At 45.7% G+C, this 21111-nt stretch overlaps 1 protein-coding gene across 1 annotated transcript in view; it reads left to right on the top strand.

Annotated features, from left to right (window-relative positions):
• The window catches only part of LOC126298023 (Down syndrome cell adhesion molecule-like protein Dscam2), a 632609-nt gene that overhangs the window by 127145 nt on the left and 484353 nt on the right, over positions 1 to 21111 (top strand). The window contains exon 3 of the mRNA XM_049989376.1: positions 304 to 446. Within this exon, the coding sequence (XP_049845333.1) occupies positions 304 to 446 (143 nt within the window). The remainder of the gene's footprint in view (positions 1 to 303; positions 447 to 21111) is intronic.

Genomic DNA, 21111 nt, shown 5'->3' with positions numbered 1-21111 from the left:
GCAGGCATCGAGTACACATAACAGCAAAATGTGAAGAGGACGGATGGGTCGGTCGTCGAATTACTGTGCTTACAATGGAAAATAATAAGTCAGCAGTACGCCGCTAAGTAAACTATTAATTCCGCAGGGACGCCGTAAGGCTCAAGCCATTTATACTTTGTCACTTTCAAGATTCCTTTCCTCGCACCTTCGCCCGACAATGAAATGTACCTGTGATAAACCATCGTCAAGTCGTTCACTTATGGTTCTGTTCTTGTGCAGTTCACTGCCAGTGCTACGACGGCTGTTAATTCTGTGTTGCAGGCAAACTCTATCCAACGGCACACTGCACTTCCCGCCGTTCAGGGCCGAAGATTACCGGGATGAAGTACACTCCGCCACATACCGCTGCCGGGCTGCCAATGTGGGCGGCGCTGTTGTGAGCAGAGATGTCACTGTGCGAGCTGGTGAGTACCACACTCCTGTTACCTACGCCAGTTGAGAGAAATTTTCAAATGAAATTGGAACCCACTACTATTTTGTGTGGTTTTATAAAGCACTGCGTCGGTATTACCCAAATGATTTAGTCTCAAAGGGGATGTACCACAGTATCAAAAATGTTTTTAGATTATGGAGATGCATCTGCTCTACAACACATGATAGTCGTTAATCCACAAAACTCGGCATTTGTGAATAGATATTTGTAGATCAGTCCATTCCCCGAGTATCATTTCGTTCTAAGAGCTCCTCCAACTGTGCTATTCCATGCGCAGCGCATTGTCATCCATAAAAATGAACTCAAGGTCGAATGCACCCCTGAAAAGACGCACATTGGGAAGGAGTACAGTGTCAAAGTAACGTAACGGCACAATGATTTGGAGGTCAGTATATGTGTGAAACACTATGCCCCCCAAAAACGTTCACTTTCCATAATGCTGGACGCTAGACTTTGCCAGCTAACATCCCAGAGATGTTCGGGCTCACATGCTGTTCCTCTTCGTCGAAATGTCTCTGCCCAAACTCGTCTAAGATTTGAACAGCAAGTGTCACATTACACGCCCTAAATTACACACAAGTGACCATTTGGTTAAATTGTCTGCCTGATGGCAACTTTGTTAAATTGTATGAACCATTCAAAGTTAATATAACATATAACAAAAGTGATAATAATATCAGGAGCTAAATTAATGACCCATAGATAATATAGGTCACACAGTTGCGATTTGGTTGGAATAATGTTTATTCAGAAAGCAGACTAATAGCGATAGTGTTCGTATATAGAACTACTCTTACATTCGAGGGTACATCCGTTTGACACAGTTCGATCACTCATAATCTCACTGCGAAACACAAGTCCAACACTCCAGTTCATTAACTACGCGAAAAGTCAGAGTTCACACCAGGCGCGCTACTGCTCACCACTCAGAGAGTAAATCTCACGACACCACACAACGCGAAATTTTCTGTTTCACTTTCCAGCTACCTAAAGACCGACTGTCCGCTTTCAGGTCTCAATCCGAACTGTACCCTTTGATGTCTAGAACAGAACTGTTCCTCTGCCCGTCTCAGGCAGCGTCCTCCGCGTGCCAAACATCGTCGCTCAACTGACTGTGGCAGTTTCCTTTTCTGAAGTCATCCATCTGATTGGCTGCAGCTTATTCTACATTATTTTACATCTTAACATTTTAAATAATCAAAGCTTGACCACTTTCACGTTCTAGATGTAGTAACAATAATATACATTTTTCTATCCCGCGTGGAAGGCTGCGTGTGGGTTTGCTCCTGGAAACTGAAAGGTTGGCCAAATGAAGGAAGCGAGCAGGAGCAGGTGAGGTACAACACGTCGGTACTGCAAGTAAGTAAAAGGGGTTTACTGGTCCATGAATACATACAGGGGAATACATAACTCTGTACGTAGGTGCGAAGCCTTAGACCCGTCGTAAGCAGTGGAAAGTCTGTATATGAAGCGAAGCTGAAGCGAAGTGTCCCGGCCGTCTGCTCATGATCAAATGGGCTGAATCTGCAGCGGAGCTCGTAGAGCTGCACAGCACCGGCTAGAGGGCGCTGTCGTCGGTGTCTGTCGTAATGCCAACCTAAGAACTTGCACCTACACCGCGGCATTGTAGCTATCGATACCACATCCCTCCCCCCTGAAACGACGCACCGTCGTCGAGTATGGCTTCCGGCGGAGGGTGGAGGGTGGAGGGACCCAGGAGCGGCGCAGCTGAGGGGGCGGACAGCGGAACTGTCAGGGCGCTCTGTCCGCCCACGACCACGAATTGCTCTCGAGGGGGCGAGGAAAACGCCCCATGGAAAATCTGCCCAGGTCGCGTACAGCCACTGGATATGGTCACATGAGGAGGCGGAACAACGACCTCCAAAAATGGTTCAAATGGCTCTGAGCACTATGGGACTTAACTTCTATGGTCATCAGTCCCCTAGAACTTAGAACTACTTAAACCTAACTAACCTAAGGACATCACACACATCCAAGCACGAGGCAGGATTCGAACCTGCACCGCAGCGGTCGCGCGGTTCCAGACTGCAGCGCCTTTAACCGCTTGGCCACCACAACGACCTCCATGGGCGACGGAGGCGGCGGCGGCTTCGGCGGCGGCGGCGGCGGCTGCGGCGTGACGGCAGCCTCAGCGTCCATCGGTTCTGGCACCGTGGTGGAACTCGGCGACGGCGGTGGCGGCGGCAGGAGATGGGGCCGTGGCGGCGGCGATAGGTGCCCTTCCGGTTCAGGTGACCGGACTGGCAGCGACGACGACCGCAGGCGCGCCCGCGGAGGGGCGAGCGGTGGAAGCGCCGTCGGTGCAGTCGTGGGCTGAGGCGGCGGAAACTGCGAAGCCTCCAATACTGCCGCAAAACAACCAGCGGCAGGAAACCGACGATGGCACAAACGAATCTGGTTCCGATGTCACTTGACAGTGTTGGACGGACCAGAAATGACAAACAAGGCGCGGCCCAGCTGGCGAAGAATAAGCCCCTGCTCCCAGCGCTGCCTGCCAGAGAAAACGCGATAGAACACCATGTCATGCGGTGCCGAACCAGAACGAGGCGAAGCGGTGGGAGCGAGCGGCGGCGGGTGCAATAGCTGCAGGAGCGACCGCTGGGCGCGGTCGTGTAGCAATTCCGCTGGGGAACGGGTGCCGCGCGACTAGGAGCGATATGAAGCTAGTTAAGTCCATAGTGCGCGCTCGCGGGAGTGCGTGGCGCGCAACTTGCTCATCTGCGACTTAAACGTACGCACAAAGCGTTTAGCCTCGCCGTTCGACTGGGGTGGAACAGGGCTGAGGTCAGATGGCGTATGCCATTAGCAGCACAGAACGCTTCGAAGTCTGAGGACACGAACGGGGAGCCATTGTTGGAGACAATAACTTCAGGAAGGCCCTCAGTGAAAAAAAAAAAATAGACGTCAAAGCCCGAATAGTACTGGCAGATGTAGTAGAAGACATAGGTTCAGCAAAATGAAAGTTGCTGTATGCATCAATAACTATCAACCAGGGGGTGTCCCAGAAAGGACCAGCAAAATCAAATGAACGCCCTGCCAAGGCGCAGTAAAAGTCGGCCACGCAAAGAAGCGCTCGCGGGGAGCAGATTGTCGCTCTGCGCAAGATCGACAGTTGGTAAGCAAATTCTAAATATATTTATCAATGCCGACCGAAGTGCAGTGACGGCGCGCTAATTGCTTCGTCCGTACTATACCCCAATGACCAGTGTGCTGTAAACAGAGGATTTCCGGCTGCAAAGAACGAGGTACAACCACACAGGACTGATCATTATCAGTTCGTAAGAAGATAACACTGCGGCGTAGAGACAAGTTGTGACGTTGCACAAAGTAACGTCGAACAAGTGGATCACGAATCTGCGTAGCAGATGGAGGCCATTAAGTACGAATATACTGCAAAAGAATCTGCAAAGAAGTATCGGCGGCTGTCACGGTAGCAATGCGACGAAAATCCACCGGAAAACCACCAGCTAATTTCTCATCTTGCGAATCAATAAACATACACGAGAATTCAGAAGAATCAAACACTGCGTCAGGACCGATAGGTAGACGAGACAAAGCATTAGCATTGGCGGGTGGAACAACAACGTCAAAGGCTTGTGGTCGGTGGCCAAATAGAACTTCCGAGCGTAGTAAACATCATGAAACTTAGATACTCCATAGATAATAGCTAAAGCGTCTTTCTCGATTTGAGAATAATTTTGCTGGCCACAATTGATCGACTTAGACGCAAAAGCGATCGGGCGATCGACAGAATTAATGCGGTGCGAGAGAATCGCGCCGATGCCGTGAGAAGATGGATTGACAGCCAAAACAACTGGTTTGGAGGGATCGAAAGATATCAAACAGCGATCACTCAACAAAGTAGATTTGAGCTTGTGGAAAGCAACGTCACATTCGCAAGATTAAACAAAAGGAATGCTATTGCGCCGAAGGCGACGCAAATGCGCTATAGTCTGCGCTGCATTTGGTATAAACCGAATATAATATGTAATTTTGCCCAACACAGACTGAAGTTCTTTCAAGTTCCTGGGTGCTGGCAAGTCTCTAATCGCACTGAGATGTGACGGCGACGGGAGGATACCCTGTCCGTTAACCATATGTCCTAAATATTGACTCTCAGTTTGAAAAAAATTGCACTTGTCTCTGTTACACTTTAGTCGTGCCTGCAAAAGTACAGTAAAAAGGCACGTTAATTCTGCAAATGTTCGTCAGGGTTTTGACCTGATACAACGATACCGTCCAGATAATTGGGACAACCAGGCACAGTGGCACACGACTGCTGCAAGTATGACCGAAAAATCGCAGGAGCCAAAGCACAGCCGAACGGAAGGCGGCGAAACTTGAACAATCCAAGGTGGGAATCTGAAAGTATGCGTCACGCGAGTCAATAGTGGAAAAGAATTTTCCCGCACCAAGCCCATCAAAAACGTCTTCAGGACGCGGTAAGGGAAAGGTAGAATACAAATATATAAGGCTTGTGTGTGTACATATTGAGAGACTATTCGCCATTAGTAACCACTGCCGCCCACTTGTGGCTGTGGTGGTAGATAACCATTGTTGTCAAGCTGTTAGTAAGGGAGTTTGATAGAGGCGCGTGGCAATGGGTGTGTGTGACAAGCAAATATCAGCGTAATATGGAGTAATAAGTACTCGTAGAAAAAACTATGTACTCTCTGACTTACGAACTTTACAGTAAATGTGAAAATGTATTTATTGTTTATTGTTTCATTCTTCCGGTACAGTACGATCCTTGGGCAGTTTCGTCGTTTAGACTTTAATAACCACTTGTAATGAAACTTCCTGACATATTAAAACTGTGTGCCGGACCGAGTCTCGAACTCGAGACCTTTTCACTCTCGCGGGAAAGTGCTCTAACGACTGAGGTAGCCAAGCACGGCTGGCACCCTGCTGGCGCCCTGCCGTCAAGCTGTGACGAAGCCTCGTGAGTCGTGCTTAGTTAGCTCAGACTCGACTTCTGGACCTATTTGCGAACACCCCATGCAGCTCTCGAAAACACGCCACGTTACCGAACATTATTTGCCAACTTCCTTAGAGGGGTTACACCACTAATAAGCTGGGGAGTGATTGGAGCTGAGAGTACCTCACCCCCACCCCCCCCCCACCCCCCCCACCGCCGCGGTGTCGCCTATGATCGATTCTACCTCTGACCTCCACGGGTGGGAGAGCGCGTCATAGATTGCGCGGATTTTATTTATTTTTTCTTTTCGTTTTTCCTTACCCAGCATGTATATATTTTTTTCTCTGTCGCTGCTGTATGTTCCACATAATTTCATAGTAATAGGGAATATTAAAAACACAAAATGGAAATAAATAAACAACAATAGCGCCTTTCACTCCTGTTGATTCCTTTTCCAGTATGTCCCACTTCCGTATTCTCCACAGGCTCGGTGGTGGTGAGGGGGACACGGTGGCCTGGTCTAGGGGTTTCAGCCCCTGCCCACTTTGTCCCCTGAGCCCACAACGGTCCACTAGTCCTATAAAATAAAATAAAAAATCGATAGACCACTTACCCGTGAAAGCCAAAGGTCCCGAGTTCTACTCTCGGCCCTGCACAAAGTTTTAATTCGCCACGCACATTCCGCTCAAGAGTGAAAATTTCATCCTGGAACGACGTGTAATATCAAACAGATAAGATTTTAATCTCTCAGAGCGTTTTCGTCAATTACTCATACCGACGATCAGTAGAGACACAAGGGACAAAATCCAGATAGATTCAAAGATATAAACACTCGTAGCTAACAAATAAATAATAGAACTGTACGATACAGTGACTTCGGTTAAACATTCCGCAACGCCCTATGATATAAATTACCTCCCATTCCTTTCCAGTGTCATTTAAATACTATTATATTAAATCAGTATTACTAAACTAGCATTGAAATCCTGGCGTTACCCACAGTTAAATACGGTGATTGGAACTTACATAATGGTAACTATTTATTCACAACCGATACAAAAGAGTTACATGTTTGCACCTTTTACTATCCCTCAAAGTAGTCACCAGCGTTGTGTAGAACACGTTGCCAGCGATGTGGAAGGCGTAGTATACCGTTAACAGAGCCTGTTTTATTGGAGGTGCGAATGTCTAAAGTTATGGTGATTGTCGTGTTCGACTGTGATGGTGTTATCAAATGGCTCTGAGCACTATGGGGCTAAACATCTAAGGTCATCAGTCCCCTACAACTTAGAACTACGTAAACCTAACTAACCTAAGAACGTCACACATATCCATGCCTGAGGCAGGATTCGAACCTGCGACCGTAGCAGTCGCGCGGTTCCGGACTGCAGCGCCTAGAACAGCCCGGACACCCCGGGCGGCGATGGTGTTATCCTAACTCATTACGTTCCTTCACGGCGTACCGTCAATCCACAGATTTAGTGTTCGTTTTTGGAGGATCATCTGCGACCAGCTCTGCGAAAGAAGCGGCGACACTTTCTGTGCAACCCACCTATCATTTTGAGCGATGTATACAGCTTTATAGCTATTTACTTTGTGCTGATAAGCTCAAATGCTAATCATTTCCATATCCAGGCATGTAGTACACACCAGGAAAATTTGACGTTTCTTGCATGCCGCCTTCGTGTTGCAATTTTGAAGGATAGCAGAGTAAATTCGAACTTATAATTAACTTACACAGCGTCGTTCATCTGTTAACGAATGCAAGAGGAGAGAATGGAAATAGCTGATAGTGTTTTCCGAAGTAACCTCCACATCACACGGTACGGTGGCTCTCAGAGTACAGGGGAGTGTGTGTAAAGCGCTTCTTCATATTTAGGTGAAACTTGATATGTCAGCCCGCATATGATGGATCTTCCTCGTCCACCAGTTCGGCGAAACAACGGGGCCGCATCGTATGTGTTTGTGTGTGTGTGTGTGGCCTGTTGGAGGATGGCAGCTCCCCTTTCAGTACGGCTCGTCTCTCAAAGGACGTCGCAGCATCGGAAACGCCAAAGCATAAACATCGCTGCAGCTACGTCAAAAGGTCGCTCCAATGCACATACGAGGGAGGCAGGTGGGGTATTATGAAAAAGTCAGGCGGTCGGCGAGTCTCCAAACAGCTGCCGGCGGTGTGTGTCAAAGAGGCAGCCGAATGGGGAGAGGAGGCTGTAACGCGGGAGCCGGCATTCCGTACCTACAGACAGATAAAGGACACACGCACGACACATAACGGGTCCGGCCATCTACACGTCAGTGTCCCTGTACCGCACAAATCATGAATGAGCACACGTCCTAGCGCCTGTACTTGAAATCTTAGGTAACTATTCTGTACTTTGTCTGTGTTTGTACAAGTAAAAGAAAAAGACTCCGATGAATGGAGCCTATTTAAAATTTTATCTGTACATCATCTCTCCTCCGTTAATATTCTGGGTATACAAGTCAGGCACTTAAAAAGAATGTGATACACTACTGGCCATTAAAATTGCTACACCAAGAAGAAATGCAGATGATAAACGCGTATTCGTTGGACAAATATATTATAATACAACTGACATGTGATTATATTTTCACCCAATTTGGGTGCATAGATCCTGACAAATTAGTACCCAGAACAACCACCTCTAGCCGTAATAACGGCCTTGATACGCCTGGGCGTTGAGTCAAACAGAGCTTGGATGGCGTGTAGAGGTACAGCTGCCCATGCAGCTTCAAGACGATACCACAGTTCATCAAGAGCAGTGACTGACGTGTTGTGACGAGCCAGTTGCTCGGCCACCATTGGCCAGACGTTTTCAGTTGGTGAGAGATCTGTAGAATGTGCTGGCCAGGGTTGCACTCGAACATTTTCTGTATCCAGAAAGACCCGTACAGGACTGCAACATGCGGTCGTGCATTATCCTGCTGAAACGTAGGGTTTCGCAGGGATCGAATGAATGGTAGAGCCAAGGGTCGTAACACATCTGAAATGTAACGTCCACTGTTCAAAGTGCCGCCAATGCGAACAAGAGGTGACCGAGACGTGTAACCAATGACACCCCATACCATAACGCCGGGTGATACGCCAGTATGGCGATGACGAATACACGCTTCCAATGTGGGTTCACCGCGATGTCGCAGAACACGGATGCGACCATCGTGATGCTGTAAACAGAACCTTGATTCATCGCAAAACATTACGTTTTGCCATTCGTGCACCCAGGTTCGTCGTTGAGTACACCATCGCAGGCGCTACTATCTGTGATGGAGCGTCAAGGGTAACCGCAGCCATGGTCTCCGAGCTGATAGTCCGTGCTGCTGCAAACGTCGTCGAACTGTTCGTGCAGATGGTTTTTGTCTTGCAAACGTCCCCATCTGTTGACTCAGGAATCGCGACCTGGCTGCCGTTACTACCATGCGGATAAGGTGTCTGTCACCTCGACTGCTAGGGTTACGATCCGTTGGGATCCAGCACGGCTTCCGTTTTACCTTCCTGAACCCATAGATTCCATATTCTGCTAACAGTCATTGGATCTCTACCAACGCGAGCAGCATTGTCGCGATACGATGAACCACAATCGTGATAGGCTACAATCCGACCTTTATCAAAGTCGGAAACGTGATGAAATGGTACATCTTTCTCCTCCTTACACGAGGGATCACATAACGTTTCACGAGGCAACGCCGGTCAACTGCTGTTTGTGTATGAGAAATCGGTTGGAAACTTTCCTCATGTCAGCACTTTGTAGGTGTCTCCACCGGCGCCAACCTTGTGTGAATGGTCTGAAAAGCTGATCATTTGCATATCACAGAATGTTCTTCCTGTCGGTTAAATTTCGCATCCGTAGCACGTCATCTTCGTGGTGTACCAATTATACGAGATTGGAATAATAGAGAATGGTTCTATGAACCCTCTTCCAGGCACTTAAATGTGATTTGCAGAGTAGCCATGTAGATGTAGATGTAGAATGTTAAGAAGTGTTAATTTAATAACTCTTGTTACAAAATACTAACACGATGAATCGACGACTGGTATATAACTACCTGTGAGGATAACAGTTTGGTTTCCGGGGGGCAATGTAGGACCACGCAAGACAAAACGACTTATCTGAGAAGCTAGTTCGAAGAAAGCAAACTAACATTTATAGGTTTACACATAGGTGTTTACTGTATTGATTGGAACACACTTCATAGCTTGTAAAGGAGTTGCGTTTAAAACACAGGGCGTTGAAACCAGGTTAGTAGCTATTCAGAGAGCGCGCAGGATAAGGCTATAATTGTAGGTGAGGCCATAAACAGTTACTGTCAGTTGCACAATCAAACAGACAATTTTATTTTTCTAAGAACCTCTCATTTACACATTGCTTTAAAAGATCACAACAAAACAATTCGGGTGAAGGCCTAATTAAAGAACTTGAGGTGCTTTCTGGGCTGAAGGCCCAAAATCACACCACAAAAAAGAACGGCTGAAGGCCTGGCTTAGAAATCGAAAGCAATTAAATATATGAGGTAATTTTTTAAAAAAAGCATGCAATTGAAAACAATTACAGGCTGAAGGCCTACACTACACGTCTGAAGGACAACTATAATTCAAATACATTAATAAACCATTTTTCCAACCAAGAAATTTCTATTTAAACTTACAAAAGAATGGCCGAATGTCTAATTAAAGTAACATTAACTTATTGCACGGATGAAGGCCGCAAACAAATTTGAAACAACAGCTGAAGGCCTGAACAACAAGTCACACAAATAATTTAAAATAAACCCCTTCCTTCTTTTAAAAAATTTTCCTTTAAAGAATACACACGGCTGAAGGCCTTATTAAAAGGCGTTCACGTAAATCCTCGACTGAAGGCCACACATATCAAATCGAACAACTAACGGCTTAGGGCCTGGATTACAAACAACTTCAGACAGAATCAATTTTAAGGAATTTTTTTCTTTTCTAAAATTAAATCAATCTTCAAATTTTTTATTTGACGTGGCTGAAGGCCTTTATGTAAAATTTAAAAAACGGAATTAATGCACGGCCACAGACCTGACACAATACTTCAAACTAAAATGAAAATCACAATCTAAAACAAACAGAACAAGTGGTGCTCAGAAGCGTTCCAAGGGTCGGCCTGAGAAGGTAGCTCAAACGTAACGTAAGGTGACGTGAGACAGGCAGCCAAGAGCTGCAGTTAAATAACTGGATGGCAACCCAAACTAGGGACGGCTCAAGGACCGACCAACAACTTAACCAATTCCCTTCCGTCCGACCAACGGCACAACGATCGAAGATATCAGCCAAGGACGAGGATACGAACAGCACTACATCTTCATAAATTGGCGTTCAAAAACAACCAAGGGAACAATAACCACTCTAAGCAAATATGAACCAAACAGCTTAAAAGGCTGTCGAACTACACGCCGTGCCGGACAGCATCAACACGACAAGGAAAGGCAGACTGCCGGAAAGGTATGCTAACGACCGTGGCAGGTAACTGGGGCGTTAACGGCCACAAGGAAGAAAATACTGCTGGTGCACTTCACTGGTAAGTAACAGTCAATTTAATAATTAATCACAATATAGGAACATAGTTTAGAGATTTAGCTGACCCCAACACATCATACTTTGCCGCTAGCCCAAACGGCCCAGGGAGCAACAACCCGCAAATGAACAAAGAGATGTCACAATAGCTGAGGCTTCATAACAGGTTAACTGATCACTCAACTTCAGCGTCCAGGTTCGTTGGGCAAGGAACTTGTCGCTCCCTCAGCTGGCGCCTCACGATCCGACAGCGCATGCACGCCACCAGCGGTCCCAGCCTGGCTTCGCACTGCAAACAGTTCCTTGCTGCTCCGTCCCCACTGGCTGACTACCTCAATCCAGCATGCAGACAGCATTAAAATAACTGTCAAAACCACACAAGCTACATACGGTTCCACGAAACACATCCACAAACAACTCGAGCAATACTAAAACCAGTCACTGTGGAACAACTAGGAGGAATCACAAGTCGACACACACAGAGAATCCGGAAGCGGTCTGCGACCAAACACACGTCGTCCAATGAGACGACCGACTGAACGACCAACCAAGGTCGTCCCCACTGAAGTCATGTGTGCCAGCAATGGCCAGGCGAGTCATGGCTGTACGGACTTCACTGCTGCTCCATCCCCACTGAACTACCGACACATGACAACCCGAAAATACTAGCGCTCGCTCCAAAGATAGTACGACAGCGCTCTTATCGATAAGCACTACTGCTGCCACTCACGGGCAGGCAAGCCAGCAACTTAGTGACGCCAGTAAACGGAATAAGAAATGGGACAGGAGTACCTCCAAAACAAGATATCAAGCAATAACGGCACGCATGGCTCAGGAGTGAAGGTTCTTCTTAATTGATACACATCCCGGACTGCAGTTATGAGATGGAACGGAAGCAATATCTAAAAATGTACGAATGTAAAGGATGTCATGGAGAATTTTGCAAAATGGTTTACAGATACTAAAACACCACATTCCCTGAAAAAATCAGCACTCACAAGCACCAGGATATAATACACTACTGGCCATTAAAATTGCTGCACCACGAAGATGACGGGCTACAGACGCGAAATTTAATTGAAAGAAAGAAGATGGTGTGATATGCAAATGATTAGCTTTTCAGAGCATTCACATAAGGTTGGCACCGGTGGCGACACCTACAACGTGCTGACATGAGGAAAGTTTCCAAACGATTTCTCATACACAAACAGCAGTTGACCGGCTTTGCCTGGTGCAACGTTGTTGTGATGCCTCGTGTAAGGAGGAGAAATGCGTACCATCACGTTTCCGACTGTCATAAAGGTCGGATTGTAGCGTATCGCGATTACGGTTCATCGTAAGGAGGGTAATACGGAACGCCGTGCTGGATCCCGACGGCCTCGTATCATTAGTAGTCGAGATGACAGGCATCTTATCCGCATGGCTGTAACGTATCGTGGAGCCAGGTCTCGATCCCTGAGTCAACAGATGGGGACGTTTGCAGGACAACAACCATCTGCGCGAACAGTTCGACGACGTTTGCAGCAGCATGGGCTATCAACTCTGAGACCACGGCTGCGGTTACCCTTGACGCTGCATCACAGACAGGAGCACCTGCGATGGTGTACTCAACGACGAACATGGGTGCACGAATGGCAAAACGTCATTTTTTCAGGTGAATCCAGGTTCTGTTTACAGCATCATGATGGTCGCATCCGTGTTTGGCGGTGAACGCACATTGGAAGCGTGTATTCGTCATCGCCATACTGACGTATCACCTGGCGTGATGGTATGGGGTGCCATTGGTTACACGTGTCGGTCACCTCTTGTTCACATTGACGGCACTTTCAACAGTGGACGTTACATTTCAGGTGTGTTACGACCCGTGGCTCTACCCTTTATTCGATCCCTGCGGAACCTCACATTTCAGCAGAATAATGCACTGCCGCATGTTGCAGGTCCTGTACGGGCCTTTCTGGATACAGAACATACTCCAGATCTCTCACCAATTGAAAACGTGTGGTCAATGGTGGCCGAGTAACTGGCTCGACACAATACTCCAGTTACTACTCTTGATGAACTGTAGTATCGTGTTGAAGCTGCATGGGCAGCTGTACCTGTACACGCCATCCAAGCTCTGTTTCACTCAATGCCCAGGCGTATCAGTGCCGTTATTACGGCCAGAGGTGGTTGTTCTGGGTACTGATTTCTCAGGATATATGCATAAATATTTGGCTATTTGTCCATCTGCGTTTCTTCTTGGTGTAGCAATTTTAATGGCCAGTAGTGTATGTATGTACTGAGGGGTTGCAGCGTTGGCGATTCATTTGTCGCAGTCTCCAGCAATCATATGGGATTCAGGAGGACTGTCTGTGCACCTTGTATTTTGATTCTGCAGGCAGTAACTGTACTGAATTTAGACCCGGAACCTTTTATTATGCCGCACCGACAAGTGTACTCCTGTTGAGCAGCTTCAGCCACTTGAAAGGGGACGCACTGTGCACCTGAGGGGAGCTGGATGTATCGACGAATTGCTGCACGTGCTGGGCACGGGGTATCGGTGGTGCGTCCCTGCTTCCGGCAGTGGTCTGTGCATATTCCCACGTCCTTTTCATTTGCCTAGTGTAGAGGGACGTCAAGATCGACGCATTGCGTGTGCAGCCATAACTGATCGATCATCGTTCAGGAACTAAATCGGGGCGAATGTAGTACCTGCTGTGCTTGCAGCAGGATTAAGATCATACAGTATGTGCCTCTGGCTAGGCTGGTACGACACCGTCAGGCATGGCTACTCTTGTACCTTGAAAGAGTCGACTGGAGAGTGGAACGGCACTCTGCTCCATCAGTGGTGACAGCAGCTGCTGTCTATACGCGAATGCTGAAAGCACATTTGTAAGGCGTAGTCCTGGGTTGAGCTGCCTATTCCACAATGCATTCGCCCACTACACACAGGCTTCATAGTATTGGGGGCAATCAGTTACAGTTTGGTATTCCTACAGGGTAAAGTAGCCGATATACATAAATGACCTTGTGGATAACATCGGAAGTTCACTGAGGCTTTTTGCGGATGATGCTGTGGTATATCGAGAGGTTGTAACAATGGAAAATTGTACTGACATGCAGGAGGATCTGCAATTAATTGACGCATGGTGAAGGGAATGGCAACTGAATCTCAATGTAGACAGGTGTAATGTGCTACGAATGTATAGAAAGAAAGATCCCTTATCATTTAGCTACAGTATAGCAGGTCAGTAACTGGAAGCAGTTAATTCCATAAATTATCTGGGTGTAGGCATTAGGAGTGATTTAAACTGGAATGATCAAATAAAGTTGATCGTCGGTAAAGCAGATGCCAGACTGAGATTCATTGGAAGAATCCTAAGGAAATGCAATCCGAAAACAAAGGAAGTAGGTTACAGTACGCTTGTTCGCTCACTGAATACTACTCAGGAGTGTGGGATCCGTACCAGATAGGGTTGATAGAAGAGATAGAGAAGATCCAACGGAAAACAGCGCGCTTCGTTACAGGATCATTTAGTAATCGTGAAAGCATTACGGAGAAGACAGATTAACTCCAGTGGAAGACTCTGCAAGAGAGACGCTCAGTAACTTAGTGCGGGCTTTTGTTGAATTTTCGAGAACATGCCGTCACCGAGGAGTCAAGCAGTATTTCCCACCTACGTATATCTCGCGAAGAGACCATGAGAATATAATCAAAGAGATTAGAGCCCACACAGAGGCATACAGACAATCTTGCTTTCCACGAACAATACGAGACTGGAATAGAAGGGAGAACCGATAGAGGTACTCAAGGTACCCTCCGCCACACACCGTCAGGTGGCTTGCGGAGTATGGATGTAGATGTAGATGTAGAATGCCCTGTACGTTTCTCAGACTGTTATCACAGTGCTAACGCCATTTCTTAAGGAGATGTGCTGAAAAATCAGGACTATTCCACCTTCATATACGGCTGCTCAGACACAATATGCTCTTCGTGGTTTACAACAACACTGCCAGTAATATCACCAGATCAATCGTCAACGGAGCACATATGGAACATGTAAACGAAGGCTTCCGCGCCCTATGTCCCATTCAATACATGTTTCCTGTGTTTATGACCGCATTGCCAATATACACACATCAAAAAAAGTTTTGCATCACTTCGGTTCCGAGAGTTCCGGAACCTGTACGGAAAATGGATCAACATAACATCATTTCCGCCCTTTTCATTGCTCATGAAAACCACACATTGCATGTTGTACCACCATACAATGCGACCTTGAGAGGTGGTGATCAAGATAGCTGTATACACCGGTACCTATAATACCAAGGAGCACGTCCTCTTGCATTGATGAATGCCTGTATTCGTCGTGGGACACTATCCACAAGTCCAGAACGTCCCACTCGTCAAAGTCGACTCGACGCAGATCCCTCAGAGTGGTTGGTGGATCGCGTCGTCCATAAACTGCCCTTTCTCAATCTATCCCAGGCATGTTCATCTCTGGATAACATGCTGGCCGCTCTAGTCGAGCGATGTCGTTATCCTGAAGGAAGTCATTCACAAGACGTGCATGATGGGCCGCCAATTGACGTCCGTGAAGACAAATGCCTCGCCAATATTGTGCCGATATGGATGGCTTTCATGTATCGTACAGCCATTACGGTGCCTTCTATGACCACCCGTGGCGTACGTTGGCCACACCTAATGCAGCACGGTACCTCCACCTTGCTGCACTTTCTGGAAAGTGTGTCCAAGGCGTTCGGCCTGACCTGGATGCATATAATCTCCGACGATTTTCATGATTGTCTGGTTGAAGGCAAATGCGACCCTCATCGGTGAAGAGAACGTGATGCCAATGCTGAGCGGTCAATTTGACTTGTTGTTGGGCCCATTTGTACTGCGCCTGGAGTTAAGTTGCGCAACATGCAACGTACTGCGCACAGTTTTAGTCGTACTACGACGTCCTGCGTCCGCACGAAAAACATTTTTCAAGATAGTGGCATTGCTGTCAGGTTTCCTCCGGGCCATAATAATTAGGTAGTGGTCATCCATTGCAGGAGTAGGCCTTGGGCGGCCTGAGCGAGGCATGTCATCGGCAGTTTCTGTTTCTCTGTATCTCCTCCATGTCCAACCAACATCGCTTTGGTTCACTCCGAGACGCCAGGACACTTCCATTGTCGAGAGCCCTTCCTGGAACAAAGTAACAATGTGGATGTGATCGCAGTGCGGTATTGAAGAGCCCTTCCTGGCACAAAGTAACAATGCGGATGCGGTCGAACTGCAGTATTGACCGTCTAGGCATTGTTGAATTACAGACAACACGAGCCGTGTACCTCCTTCCTGGTGAAATGACTGGAACTGATCAGCTGTCGGGTCCCCCTTCGTTTAATAGGTGCTTTTCATTAATGGTTGTTTACATCTTTGGGCGGGTTTAGTGACATCCCTGAACAGTCACAGGGACCGTGTCTGTGATACAATATTCACAGTCAACGTTTATCTTCAGGAGTTCTGGGAACTGAGGTGATGCAAAACTTTTTTAATGTGTGTATATAAAACTACCGACGTTTCCGTCCAAATTGTAAGCGACAAAACATCCTGATGAGCCGGCCGCTGTGGTAGAGCGCTTCTGGCGCTTCAGTCCGGAACCACGCGATTGCTACGGTCGCAGATTCGAATCCTCGGCATGGATGTGTGTGATGCCCTTAGGTTAATTAGGTTGACGTAGTTCTAAGTTCTAGGGGACTGATGACCTCCGGTGTTAAGTCCCATAGTGCTCAGAGCCACTTGAACCATCATCCTGAAGAAGGTCGCTTGCATCAGGGACCGAAACGTCGGTAGTTTTACATATATTGATAATGCTCACACAAACTCACGAAAGCTTTGTTTAAAACGTATGGAACATGAAGAAGCGGAAATTTACTCGTTTTCCAGGTTCTGCAAGAACAATTATCGAACTGCAACAAAAGGCGCAAGAGTATTGGGACAAGCTATCGTAGGATGACATTCGGCACATTTATGATCATTTCTATGCAAGATTACACGTCTATGTTGTTGCCAGAGGGGGATACGCAAGTTAATTGACGAGATTGGTTTGGCACCCTTTACTGTCACATGTGGGTTTCATTTGGTCTGAATTTGTTACCATATACTACTACAATGATGAAATGCCTGTCACATTCATTTGTCAATAAAATGTTCTTGTGGACGCTGTACTTTTTTTTTCGCTGTGCATAAGGTTCGTAGGTGAACTCTAATTCTGACAGTGATGGCAAAAGCCTGATATCAATTGAATGGAATGGGTAGTGTCTTGAAAGATGTTACAAGTTGACCATAAGTGAAAGCCGAACAAGAATAATGATGTGTATGAGAAACAAGTTAGGTTAGGTTGGGTTGGTGTTTTACGTCCCGTCGACGACGAGGTCATTAGAGACGGAGCGCAAGCTCGGGTCAGGGAAGGATAGGAAAGGAAATCGGCCGTGCTCTTTCAAAGGAACCATCCCGGCATTTGCCTGAAACGATTTAGGGAAATCACAGAAAACCTAAATCAGGAGGGCTGGAGACGGGATTGAACCGTCGTCCTCCCGAATGCGAGTCCAGTGTGCTACCACTGCGCCACATCGCTCCGCTGAGAAACAAGTCTTCTAATGCAAGGGGTCTCGTGTTAGAAATTTATAATCTAAAAAATGTTATCCAGTTTCGATATTGGGGTAACAAAATACCACACAACGGCAGAATAAAAGAAGATATAAAATCGAGATTGACAACAGCCAGATATGATTTTCTGACAAACAAAGATATATATACATCAAACAAAAATATTGAAATCCCCTTACATAAGATGGGATAGGAAAAGGACACGTTGATGCATAGGACCACGATAATCGTAATATTTTTCTTTGACAGTTCACATTTCACCAAATTGTATTTTTCTTAAACAATTCACATTTTACCAAATTGTAAGATACTAAGGTAAACCGTTTCTTGAGAAAATCAAGTTGGCCTTGGAATAATTAAAAGAATCTTAAGAAAAATCGCTAAATTAGTCTCAATCATAATCAGACTAGCCTTTGAAAGGAACATCTGCGGCTGCGATTCCTAAATTTCAAGTCCGAACATTCAGTCTTGAGAACAGACCAACCATGAAAGTTAGGTTAATTCCCAACAGCTACGATCCAGCAAGAGTTTCTTTTACATGCATGGAATGAATACAGTTCCGAAGTGATGGCAAAAATAATTAGAACATCTCAAACATTGACTACTGGAGAAAGTAAGCGAAAAGTTTCCACACATTAGCACAATATGTGCATGCTTAAATGGTCTGATTTAGAAAATCTGAAGGTTAATCATTAGTCGTATAATATTGCCCATTTCAGGAGAGATGTAAAATAGTTGGGGAAAATATTAACATAAGAGTTTGTGAATAATAGCGAAGGCTAAACAAACCTAATTTAATAAATGCGCTGCTAGTGCATACAGCCCCACTAAGGTAATGTCGGGCAGCCTCAAACACTCGCGAAAAACACCGCGCCGTTGCGTAACAGCAACAGGTCCCCACGGCCAAGCTCTACTCCAAACAGCGGCCTCACAATTCGTCAGACTAAGAGCTATTAACAAATACCATTCGGGTTAAACCTCAGTTATAAGATATAAATTAAGAAAATGTAATTCGCCCACCCCTTAATACCACAGTGGAATAAAACCTTCAAATCTTCCATAATAGTCAAACAGTAATGTTACTCAAAATCGCACCGCTTAATAACATAAAACAGTAAAACGATGGCGTAAAAAATATCTCCCCCCAAAACAACTTAGCTGAATAGGATGAAATCAATTTCAGAAAGTTCTTGTAATAGAAAATCAGTGAATAAGTTACCGAGGCTTCGCAGCCAGAGACTTGTTTAAACCAAGATGAAATTTCTGTGAGAAACCAGAACTGACCTTTAAAAAGTGGTACTTAGCTGCTATCATTTGCGAGTAAGGCTCTCTTCCATGACACATTTCAAAACGATCTAAAACACAATTTGAACAGCATCATTAGTTCGACAAATTTCCTTAAAATAAATAAAGGATTAAACAATAAATCCAAGAAAATATCCCAAGACGGTAAAAACAACCGCATAATAAACCAGTTTTACCACAGAGATTATGAACAGTTTACTGGCAGTAAACACCCAATTTCATTAAGCACTAGTGTTGTTGTTGTGTTTTTCAGTCCCGAGGCTGGTTTGATGCACCTCTCCATGCTACTCTATCCTGTGCAAGCTTCTTCATCTCCCAGTACTTACTGCAGCCTAAATCCTTCTGAATCTGCTTAGTGTATTCATCTCTTGGCCTCCGATTTTTACCCTCCACGCTGCCCTCCAATGCTAAATTTGCGATCTCTTGATGCCTCAGAACATGTCCTACTAACCGCTCCCTCCGTCTTGTCAAGTTGTGCCACAAACTCCTCCTCTCCCCAGTTCTATTCAAAACCTCATCATTAGTTATGGGATCTACACATCTAATCTTCAGCATTCTTCTGTAGCAGCACATTTCGAAAGCTTCTTGTACAAACTGTTTATTGTCCGTGTTTCACTTCCATACATGGCTACACTCCATACAAATACTTTCAGAAACAACTTCCTAACACTTAAATCTATATGCGATGTTAACAAATTTCTCTTGTTCAGAAACGCTTTCCTTGCCATTGCCAGTATACATTTTATATCTTCTCTATTGAGACCATCATCAGTTATTTTGCTCCCCAAATAGCAAAACTCCTTTACTACTTTCAGTGTCTCATTTCCTAAGCACTAGTGCCACGACAAATATCCTGCCGGCTCACAGGAAAATAACACTGATCTGAAAGCCGCCAGATATACGGTACCAAACAGCTTGTGAAGTAAGCGAATAACAGTAAGGCAAAACTTCAAGTAGCACTAATAATGGCAATCAGCCACCTATACACGTGCGAAACACCAATAGCCGTCACGAAGAAGATTTACGTGGCTGAAGGCACTATGCAGAGTTGAAGCGGTCTGCACAGGAAAGGGTATTGTGGAGGGTAACATTTAGTAGGGCTGAAGACCACTACCATCACCGTGTCCTTTCATGGCTGTCCGTTAACTGTGTATCACCGTGTTTTCAGAATGAAAACGTGAACACACGTGTAGCATAGTGCGACGTGGTGTGCAATTTTGAGAGCGAGAGACAGAGCCTAACTGTAAGCTGCCACTTCTTTTTATGGCTCAGGCAGGATACGTAGGAGGAGGTAACGGACTAGGAGGCTAACTGATCGATATACCTGGAGAAACGGCTGCGTGTTGAACAATAGGGTTACCACTCATGTGAAGGTAAGAGCGAGCTTAGCAATGGAGATCGCTGAACATTGTGAATGCTAGGTATTACTTGTTATTTTAAATTACCATTTAAAGTGTCCACCAATATACATGTAACTCATGTAAGTAATAACAGGCATAAATGTGTGGTCAACGTCTCTCTTCTTCAAAGAAAATGTTAATAATTTCCAGTGATCGATTTTAGGTGCTTTAGGATACCATCTGCACATGCGATGTAGTCCGTATATCCTTGCATCTGTTTCACCCTTAATTCTTTGGAGCATTCTGTCTCCTGAAACTATCACAGCTATGTCATCAGAAAACCTAAGTATTTGTATTCTTTATCCATTTATTGCATGTTCTTTGTAAATGTTTATTTGGGATAGGGACATACTGCAACCTGTTCAAACTCCTTTTAGAATTCTAGATTCTTTTGTGTATTTCTTATCTTAACTATCACTGTTTGTTTTTTATTGTTCTTCTTATTGTCTCTGTAGTGTACTTTAATCGTTTTCAGAAATTTTGTTCGTTTCTACCAGTTGATAGTATCAAAAGCTTTCCTGAAGTCGACGAAAGCCACGTATATTTTTTTGTTGACCCTAAAGATTTGTTTCATTATACTCCGTAGTCACAGAGAACAGTTAAAACAAATAGATAATGCCATAAATATACGTGTGTATAGTATTGGGACGTTGTATTGTATGTTAACCGGGGACCTAGAAACGACGGAGAGGTTCCGTCCCGGCCGCAGCCGCAGTGGTCCACAACCCCACGACGACTACCGCAGTCCACTTCACCGCTCCGCCGCCCCGCACCGAACTCAAGGTTATTGTGCGGTTCGGCCCC

This window comes from Schistocerca gregaria, chromosome 1 (genome assembly GCF_023897955.1).
Source record: "Schistocerca gregaria isolate iqSchGreg1 chromosome 1, iqSchGreg1.2, whole genome shotgun sequence".
Classification (NCBI taxonomy): Eukaryota; Metazoa; Arthropoda; class Insecta; order Orthoptera; family Acrididae; genus Schistocerca; species Schistocerca gregaria.
This window is presented reverse-complemented; position numbering and strand designations above follow the sequence as displayed.